The 10,492-nt window shown below is 47.3% G+C and overlaps 1 protein-coding gene across 1 annotated transcript in view; it reads left to right on the top strand.

The window, feature by feature from the left end:
• Nucleotides 1-1,785: 1,785 nt before the first annotated feature.
• LOC310750917 (uncharacterized protein) overlaps nt 1,786-10,492 on the top strand; it is a 33,702-nt gene continuing 24,995 nt past the window's right edge. The window contains 7 exon segments of the mRNA XM_083589315.1: nt 1,786-1,945; nt 2,682-2,780; nt 3,949-4,109; nt 5,890-6,014; nt 7,734-7,863; nt 8,144-8,292; nt 9,109-9,290. Coding sequence (XP_083445441.1) covers nt 1,919-1,945; nt 2,682-2,780; nt 3,949-4,109; nt 5,890-6,014; nt 7,734-7,863; nt 8,144-8,292; nt 9,109-9,290 — 873 coding nt within the window. The 5' untranslated portion in view covers nt 1,786-1,918.

Raw genomic sequence — 10,492 nt, 5'->3', positions numbered from 1 at the left:
GTTTTAGTCAAACGTTCTCTCTGAGCCAGCAGGCATGTGCCTGGCGAGACAAGAATGTTACTTGCCCAAAAATGGAAAGAAGCAGAAGTCCCAATAAAGGAAGAATGGATACAAAACTTATGGAAGATGCAGAAATGGCAAAACTTACCAGAAAAATATGAAATCAATATAACAAAAAAACTTATATAAAAGAATGGAAATGGTTTATTGAATATTTGAATATTTAAAAAGAGAATCCCCCGCCAAGCATGTTCCATTAGAGATTATTTCGCTGGGAACCATTTTGCTGGGAAATTTTGTGTCCATAAGATGACCAAATTCTATCTCAATTAATATTTTGCACATAGTTGATTCTACATCGTTTGACGTAGCAGGAACATTGACCATAAGTTGTTCTAAAGCGGTCAACTCTCGGTCTGCCCGAATGCATGGCTTTAACAGAAAAACAATAGAGTGAAATGAAACCATGACCAAGTTATATTGGGAATAGCCAAAATCTGTTCTTTACATAGGGGAGAACCATTTCCATTAAAGTTCCGGGAGTCTATATAGACCTGCTTGTTCCCAGCTTTCCCAATCCATCGTATCTCCAACTTCACAAAACATGGGGTGGTATCTAAGTAGAAGCAGAGGAGTTGCTCAATCTACCATAGCTAGTTGCATTTCCCCTGTTTGAGTAGAGTCTAGGGTTTCAGAGCATGTGCAGAGTTCCATGCAGAATAGAGGTTTGGGGAGAGGGAGATTATATTTGGTCACCCAGATGGATGGTTCCAAGGAGACAAATGAGCTGAGGGGATGCCCCACATTTATGGGAATTTGAGACAAGTAAAAAGTGTCTTCTTCATGGAAATGGATTCTTGTTTGGGCCAGCGACAAGGGAAGTTCCACCTCTGATGTAAGAGGTAGTCAATCAAAAATGTACATAGAGACTGTTTCTATCTCACTAATGATTCTGTGCATTACAAAGTAGATTCTGATTAGTTGGGGCATTGTAAAAAAAGGAAATAAAAACCTGATACACCTTCCTATTCTGTGGATGCTGAATCACAGACACTACAGGTGGTGCTATTGGTTACCTCAGAAAATAGGCTTTGTTGAGATGGAAAGAAGATAAAGTCCTGACCAGAGACGAATAGTTGATGAAGATGTTGGACTATGCCGAAATGGCAAAAATGACTGGGAAAATAAAAAACCTGGAAGATAGAAAGTTTAATAAGGAATTGGGGGGGGGGTTACAATTTACTTAAGAGAACACTGTAAACAACTAAAAACTTTGGCAGGATTTGAGTAACGCTTGTAACATATTAAAAACTAAGGTAAAAATGGATTGCTTTAAGAAAAATAGAGAAAATATACGACGCAGTGGGAAAAGTTTGATAATGGAAACCATGTAGGGGTGGAGGGAAGACCAATGATTCAGGGAATCCTAAATGTTGATGGTGATGATTAATGTTTGAATTCAAATGTATAGTGTAAAATTGAATTGGAAGGAAGGAAGGAAGGAAGGAAGGAAGGAAGGAAGGAAGGAAGGAAGGAAGGAAGGCAGGCGTTGTTGCAATACTAAAACAGCATCAAAGGACAGTAAAGTGTCAGTGCTCAGAGGGATACCTGGACACTCCCACCCCACCCCACCCCCGCCGTGCATGGGCTGCCCAACACATTCTCAGGCCAAGAAGCCTCACCCCTCTCTTGGATTGGTCCGAGCGCAGCCGGCCAATTTGCAGTTTAATCCAGTGCTCTGAAACGAATCAAGTGCCATAACACGCGGGATCAAACATTAACCTCGGGCCGTTTGGTGGCTGGCCAAACCAAATAGGATGAAGAAAGAGGAACACCAGGGGCCGTCCGCCCACCTAGTGAGGTAGCAGCGGCAGCCAGCAGCAGAGGAGGGACCCGGAGGAAGGCCTCTCCAGCAGAGATGGGCAGCAGCTCCCTTTGGGACTTGGTGAGTGAGGTTCGAGGGGTTGGCTGGCTTGGTGGCTGGGGAAACCCAGCCAGATGGGCGGGGTATAAATAAGAAATTTAATTTTTTATTATTAGTTTATTCATGTTCCACCTTTAATCAACACTCACTGGAGCAGGGTCCATTCTAAGAACTTTCAGATCACATACAAGTTCTCTAGTTTGTTCATTTTTGAAGGTAGCACCGATGTGTGAACTCAAATATATTTTGCCCATCTTGGGGAGAAATGTGTCTAATGTCAGAATAGGACCTCCTGGCAAGCTAGGGGTGAGTCTGCCCCCCACTTCCTGCATTCTTAAAGCACCTGCTTTGACCACTTCTGTGAAAGACTTGGGGGTGCACCAATCCCCCCCCCACCATGACATTTCCATCACAGGACAACTTTGTAAAAATCACAACTCCGCAGATTATAGGTGAGGACAAAGTCAAAAGGCTGTTTGCCCAGTTCTCAGTAGATCATTTTTCTGTCTCCATTCCAAATGCATCACATGATAAACTGGAGTTTAGAATGAATTCTCACCTAGATATTTGCTCTCTTTCACCTTCCCATTTAATGTGGTGAATCATGGGCTGTCAAGATTGTGCTGCAAAGCCCTTCCTTGCACTGGGTGAGTCACCCCACACCACCCCCAATCCCCACCCCCTGCAGTTTATGCTCAGGTCTGGTTTATTTTTCTGCCCTGAGGAGTGTTGAGGATGGATGTCTGTGTCTCCCCAGGTTCAGCACCAGAGGCTCCTCCTCATGATGCTCGTCCTAGGAATTGGTGGGTCCCTCCAGGGTGGCTTTCAAGGGTCCATGATCACCTACACCTCTGTGGTAAGCAGCAAAGGGGAAAGCTCTTCCGGTGGTTGGTGGAAGCTGCAAGAGAGGCTCCCCCAGAATTGCTCCTCCAAGGTGCCGCCTTTGCCAGTCTCCCAAAAAACAGACACAGTAAAAGGTAAAGGGACCCCTGACCATTAGGTCCAGTCGTGACCGACTCTGGGGTTGCGGCGCTCATCTCGCTTTATTGGCCGAGGGAGCCGGTGTACAGCTTTCGGGTCATGTGGCCAGCATGACTAACCCTCTTCTGGCGAGCCAGAGCAGCGCACGGAAACGCCATTTACCTTCCCGCCGGAACGGTACCTATTTATCTACTTGCACTTTGATGTGCTTTCGAACTGCTAGGTTGGCAGGAGCAGAGACCGAGCAACAGGAGCTCACCCCGTCGCGGGGATTCGAACCACCGACCTAGGCTCTGTGGCAAGTCCTAGGCTCTGTGGTTTAACCCACAGCGCCACCCGCGTCCCATAACAGACACAGATATTCATACACATACACACACACATTTTTACTGATTTTTTAACATATCATTTCCAACAATCATTTAACATAAATTCTTATCTTATACAATATTTTAGACTTCCATCAACAACCTCTGAAGATTTTTCGTTCTTTATCACTTATTTTGCATTTCTTAATTTCTCTATTACTTTTAATTAGCATTAACTTATAGTTCTCTTCATAGTCTTCCTTGCAATATTTCACATAATCCTCCTTATAGAACTTCATGCAGACCTACTAGCGTAATCTGCTCAGACACAGATATTCTTACTCCAGACCAATGGGTCTCTAGTTGGTTTTGGACTACAATTACCATCATCCCTGGCCACTGGTCCTGCTAGTTAGGGATGATGGGAGTTGTAGTCCAAAAACAGCTAGTGACCCAAGTTTGGGAAACTCTGCTCCATACCCTGAAGAGGAGCGTGAAAGGGGGGCAAAGAATGGGACCCAGGTAGCCCCACACCAGCTTTGGTCAAGCATCACAATGAACAAATCCGTTTGACTGCAGGAGTTGACTTTTCCCTCCATGCAATGACTAGATGTGTGATCTTATATTATTGCAGGCCATACTTTCCCCATTTGCTTCTTGTTCAGCTCCCCCCACCTCCCAAACTACTGGCTTTTCACAGCAACTTCTGGTTAACGGGATTTCTTCTTTTTGCAGCACGTGAAAACATTCATCAATGAGAGCTGGCTGGAGCGGTCCGGGATGCCCGTCCACCCTGAAAGCCTCACATTATTCTGGGCCTCGATTGTGTCCATCTTTTCCCTAGGGGGCCTCCTGGGCACTATGGCCAGCGGGTACTTTACAACAAAGTTCGGGAAGTAGGTATAAGTGTGAAACAAGCTGCTCCTGGAAAGCTGGTTCGAGCCACAAAATGGTGTGCTGGGAATGAGCTGGCCAGGGCTTTGCTGGGAAAAGGATTGGGCCTTCAAGGCTCCAGAGTGAAGGTCCAAAGCGCATCCCAGTTGTCAGCTGACCAGAGGTGGGCTGTCCTGGTCAGAATGTTCTTGCAACTAGTGGCCAGGACAGGAATTCTTCCTGCTGAAAAAGTAAAGGGAAATTCCAGCAAAGCACCTGTGTGCATCGTAGTTGCAGAACACCTGAGTCGTTCTTAGGGGTTCGTGAAACCGGCCCCCACTGGGGGTGCAAGCCCAGGGGAGCCGCAAAAATTACCAGGCAGGCTATGGCATGTATGATGTATATTAGGGTTGCCATATTTCAAAATGTGAAAATCCAGACACAAAGTTGTTGAGCCTTTGTTTGTTTGTTAGTTTTAGTTTTGCAAAATCTAAAAAAAAAATTAAAAATTGAGCTACGTTTAAGGAATTTCACCAAAATCTACACTTCCGACATTGGTTGCCATATGTCTGGATTTTCCTGGACGTATCAGCAATTTCCGCCCAGACACTGTTTCTGATGGCTGAATTCCGCAATGGATGTGTGTGTTGTGCAGCTGCTGCTCTGGCAGGATCTAACACAGGAGAAGCCACCTGTCCTTCTCTCATTGTGGCACAAAGGCATGCAATTTTTTCTGCTCTTCTTGTGTGGTGCTCCGTATATAGTATGCTTAGACTTATTGTAAGTTTAAGTTAAGTCTGCTGAAACTGGATTTCTTATGGACACTGCCAATCCTGAACTTACTGGATTTGTGACCATTATGCTCATTTGCCTTCAGTAGCAGTACCGTATTTTTTGCCCTATAGGACACACTTTTTCCCCTCCAAAAATGAAGGGGAAATGTGTGCGTGTCCTATGGGGTGAATGCAGGCTTCAGGAAGCTATCCGCAAGCCTTGGGAGCCCGGCGCGACTTCCCGGGCTCCCTAGGCTTGTGGATAGCAGCCTGTTCTGGGGTTCCCCCCCCCAAACTAGGTGCGCCCTATGGGCCAGTGCGCCCTATAGGGCGAAAAATACGGTAAATCTCTGCTGGATGAATTTTTCATCGCCTCTGGTCTATTTTGGAGGAATCCCACAATGTGTTTAAGTTGTTTTTTTTCTTCAAAAAATTTTTTATTGGTTTTCACATTATAAACAAACACATAAGATAAACAAACATAAATCATAGCCTTATTGAAAATTACACTTATTAACATTGTTAAGTGACTTCCTCGCTTCCCCTTGGTTGAATTTCATTGCATATCCTTTTAACGGTTTTCCAAATCACAGTTCTTATAAAATTTAGCTTAAACATTAACATCCTTAGATCTTCACATTATGAAATTAAACATACTAATTTGACACTTAACATAAATAAAATCCTAAGCCAATTAAGTATCTGCAAGCTGTTTTCAGTTAATTTAGTTTAACATGTTTAACTAAGTAATCATTGAATTTTGTCCATTCTTCCTGATACTCCTCCTCCTTCTGGTCGCGGACTCTTCTGGTTAGGTCGGCTAGCTCCGAAAAATCCATCATCTTCATCTGCTATTCTTCTATCGTTGGTAATTCTTGGGTTTTCCACTTTTTAGATAACAGAATACGCGCAGCAGTTGTTTAAGTTTTTACTCTGCTCACTATACATTAGAATCTGCTCTGGATCAATAGTGAGTAGAATTCCATGACACCGCTGCCACTCACAGTTTCCTCCATCCTTGTGCCAACAGAAAGAAATGCCTCTTGGGCACCAACTTCATCATGCTGTCGGGGGCTGTCCTCATGGGCTTCAGCAAGGTGGCCAACTCCTTTGAGCTGATCCTGGCAGGTCGCTTCCTGTGTGGCATCAGCACCAGTAAGTGCTGTCCTCCTTCCAGCTGCTCTGGGCTCACTGGCAGGGCTGGGTTCGTCTGAGCTACCACCTGAGTGAAGAACTGTGGGAAAAGGGGACCAGCCTGCTCCCAAGTCTCAGTCCCTTGCTTCAGCGCAACCCCTGGAACTGTAGCCTCTTCCCCTCCACTTCCAGGTCCCCACACGGGTGGCGCTGTGGTCTAAACCACTGAGCCTCTTGGGCTTGCCGATCAGAAGGTCAGTGGTTCGAATCCCCGCCACGGAGTGAGCTCCAGTTGCTCTGTCCCAGCTCCTGCCAACCTAGCAGTTCGAAAGCACGTCAAAGTGCAAGTAGATACAGTGGTACCTCGGGTTACATATGCTTCAGGTTACAGACGCTTCAGGTTACAGATTCCGCTAACCCAGAAACAGTACCTCGGGTTAAGAACTTTGCTTCAGGATGAGAACAGAAATCGTGCTCTGGCTACGTGGCGGCAGCAGGCGGCCCCATTAGCTAAAGTGGTGCTTCAGGTTAAGAACAGTTTCAGGTTAAGTATGGACCTCCAGAACGAATTAAGTTCTTAACCTGAGGTACCACTGTAAACAGGTGTCTTTGTGGCGGGAAGGTAAACGGCATTTCTGTGCGCTCTGGTTTCTGTCATGGTGTCCCGTTGCACCAGAAGCAGTTTAGTCCTGCTGGCCACATGACCCGGAAAGCTGTCTGTGGACAAACACCGGCTCCCTCAGCCTGAAAGCAAGATGTGTGCCGCAACCCCATAGTCACCTTTGACTGGACTTAACCGTCCAGGGGTCCCTTACAATTACCTTTTACTCCACTTGCCTCCAGTTTCTCCTCGTCCTGCCCCAGGGTGCCAGTCGTGGCCAGCTTTCCCAGGGATAGGTTTGATCAGCAGGAATTCCACATGGGAAAGGGCGTTGCTCAGTGGTAGCGCCCTTGCCTTGTTTGCAGAAGGTCCCAGGTTCAATCCCCCAGCGGTATCTCCAGGTAATTTGAGGTTTGCATCCTGCTTTTCCAACAACAGACGTTGAGCTCCGAGCGGCTCAACAATAATCTCAGCAGCGTTAAAAGCAACAAGCATCGCCGTCGCCATAATATCAAACCCAGCAATATGTAAATAAAACCAATAGCAGCAGCAAAAATCCAACGAAACAATTGATTCAATTCAGTGAAGTCATCACAATTCAAAATGTCTGAAACCCTGGAGAGAGCACTGCCAGTCAGTGTGTAGACAATATTGAACTAGGTGGACTGATGGCCTGGTTTGGTATAAGGCAGCTTCTTCTGGACAACTTTTCCCAAATGTTTTGGGGGTCCTGCAATGCTAAAAGTAGGGACGCGGGTGGCGCTGTGGGTTAAACCACAGAGCCTAGGACTTGCCGATCAGAAGGTCGGCAGTTTGAATCCCTGTGACGTGGTGAGCTCCCGTTGCTCGGTCCCTGCTCCTGCCAACCTAGCAGTTTGAATGCACGTCAGAGTGCAAGTAGATAAATAGGTACCGCTCTGGCGGGAAGGTAGACGCCGTTTCCGTGCGCTGCTCTGGTTTGCCAGAAGCGGCTTAGTCATGCTGGCCACATGACCCGGAAGCTGTATGCCAGCTCCCTCGGCCAATAAAGCGAGATGAGCGCCGCAACCCCAGAGTCAGCCATGACTGGACCTATTGGTCAGGGGTCCCTTTACCTTTCAATGCTAAAAGTCTCTTTCTCTCTCTGCTTTCACGTCCAGGTATCTGTGTCCTTCTCCACCCTCAGTATGTCGGGGAAATTTCCCCCAAGAAGCTCCGTGGATTTGCAAATTCAACTTCCTCCATCTTCTGGAGCCTGGGGAAAGTCCTGGGTCAGGTGATGGGGCAAAGGTAGGATCCTGCTTATCTACCTGTTCGGGTGCTTCCTATCCCAACCCAACAACAAAGTCTCTCTCTCTCTCTCTCAGAGGGGTCTTCTGAGAACCCTGCCCCAACCTCAGATGACAGCCAGCACATGCTAGTTCAATCACCAGCCCGCATTGGCTAGCGCCAGTGCCACATGCACTCCTGGTTTTAAACCACTCCAGGTTTTGCTGCTCCTTTGTACTGGCACACAAAGCCCCTCCTGGCTTTCTGAAGGGATGGATGTCTTCTGGTTTGCTTTTCCCAGAGAGCTCCTAGGAAACGCTTCGCTGTGGCCGCTGCTGCTGGCCTCCCACGGCGTGACTGCCTTGCTCCAGCTGCTGACTCTGCCCTTCTTCCCCGAGTCCCCACCTCACCTGTTCCTGAGCAAAGGGGATGAGGAAGGATGCCGAAAAGGTAACTGGGTGCTCTCTAAGCAGCTAGAAATGGTTAAATTACAGAATAGCCTCCCTCAAGCATACTTGGGTACAAGGAACTTCACGGGTTTCAAAAGAGATCTTCATCCCATTGACTGTATTTAATTATTTTATCTGGCATGTTGGCTGTGCCACATGATAGTCAGATGCTGGGGGGGGGGCGGAGTTGAGTCACAGACACTCCCCCCCCCCACTGCCCTTGGAGATAATTGAGGAGTGGGTTTTCCCTTCATTTTCAGGGTGTGTACAACTTACATGTGGCCGCAAAACATGTTTTCTGAGTCAGATTGCCTCCACATCCCTGTTCCTTAACTTTATTTTATTTGCCTTCTCCTGCGGGATGTAGCATAGTAATAATAATAATAATAATAATAATAATAATAATAATAATAATAATAATAGTTATTTATACCCCATCCATCTGGCCTTGGCGGCTCCCAACAGAATATTAAAAACACAATAAAACACTAAACATTAAAAACTTCCCTAAACAGGGCTGCCTTCAGATGTCCTCTAAAAGCCAGATCGTTTTTTATTTCCTTGACATCTGGTAGGAGGGCGTTCCACAGGGCGGGTGCCACTACCGAGAAGGCCCTCTGCCTGGTTCCCTGTAACTTGGCTTCTCATAGCGAGGGAACCGCCAGCAGGCCCTTGGCGCTGGACCTCAGTGTCCAGGCTGAATGATGGGGGTGGAGACGCTCCTTCTGTTGTAGCTAGAGCCTTTCCCCGTGTGTCGCCTGGCTCCCACACAGTGGGAAGAATGGTGTGAGGGCCTCTGTTTTCTCTGCCTTCACAGCCATGAAGACCCTCTGGGGACGAGGGCCTCACCAGGTGGAGCTGGACGACCTGAGGAAGCAGCAGTCTGTCTTGTGGAGCACCAAGAGTGTCTTGGAAGTGATGAAGGATCCGGCCCTGCGCCGGCAGCTGTATATCCTTTTCCTGTTGGCTGTGACCCTACAGCTGACTGGCATCCACACAGTTGAGTTTCACATGCATGTTGTTGTGTGGAAGAACGAGCTCAGAGAAAGGGAGCTGGGGGAGGGATCCAAATATTTAAATTGAGATATTTCTCCCCAATGAGATGAGCTGCTTCAGATTAAGGGCTCATCCACACGTACCTTTCCTCTGTACTTTCCAGGCACAGGATTGGGCTTTTCAGGATTGGGTTCGACTGGGGTGTTCATTTTTTCCCTGGTGCTTCCCCCCAGGAAAACCTGTGTTTTACCGCTGAACAGGGTAAAGGTAAAGGGACCCCTGACCATTAGGTCCAGTCGCTGAGGACTCTGGGGTTGTGGCGCTCATCTCGCTTTATTGGCCGAGGGAGCCAGCGTACAGCTTCCGGGTCATGTGGCCAGCATGACTAAGCCGCTTCTCGCGAACCAGAGCAGCGCACGGAAACGCCGTTTACCTTCCCGCCGGAGCGGTACCTATTTGTCTACTTGCACTTTGACGTGCTTTTGAACTGCTAGGTTGGCAGGAGCAGGGACCGAGCAACGGGAGCTCACCCTGTCACGGGGATTCGAACTGCCGACCTTCTGATTGTCAAGTCCTAGGCTCTGTGGTTTAACCCACAGCGCCACAGGAACAAACAGCAATTCGCCGAAACCCTATGTTCATTTGCTCCAATTCAGTGGTAAAATGAGGGGATTTTTGGAAGGGAAAGCGCAGGGACCAAATTCCCACTCAGACACAGACCTGCCCCTAGAGAGGTGCCTTCTGATAACTTTTGCCCACTGATTACTTATCAACATTTACCTCTTCTCCACTCTTTCCAAACATGGTCCTCAATTTAAACCTCTGTGTCTAAGTGCACTTTTATTCTTCCAGGGCTTCCCCCCCCCCAAAAAAAACCCCGATCTTTAAAGCTCAATTGCAGCAAACATCAACCCATGGAAAACACAAATTAATGTTTGCTCCAATTCAGCTTTAAATAGTGCATTTTCACTATTTAAAGTTTGGGCTAATGCGAACCTCTGGGTAAGGCAAAAGCTACGTGTGGATAAGCCCTAGCAGCAATTTGATAAAGCCCAGGGCTGGATCTACACACAAGGGGAGAACCTCAGTTTTCAAATGTCTTGGCTGCCGAACGATTCGGAAGCTGAATGCCGAAAACCTAGAAGTGAATGCTTCCGTTTTCGAACACGCCTCAGAAGTCAAATGGCTTCCTCGGCGCGTTTTTC

Source organism: Podarcis filfolensis (assembly GCF_964270895.1).
Source record: "Podarcis filfolensis genome assembly, chromosome: 16".
NCBI classification, from domain to species: Eukaryota; Metazoa; Chordata; class Lepidosauria; order Squamata; family Lacertidae; genus Podarcis; species Podarcis filfolensis.
The sequence above is the reverse complement of the archived record's forward strand: the minus strand, read 5'-3'. Positions and strand labels throughout refer to the sequence as shown.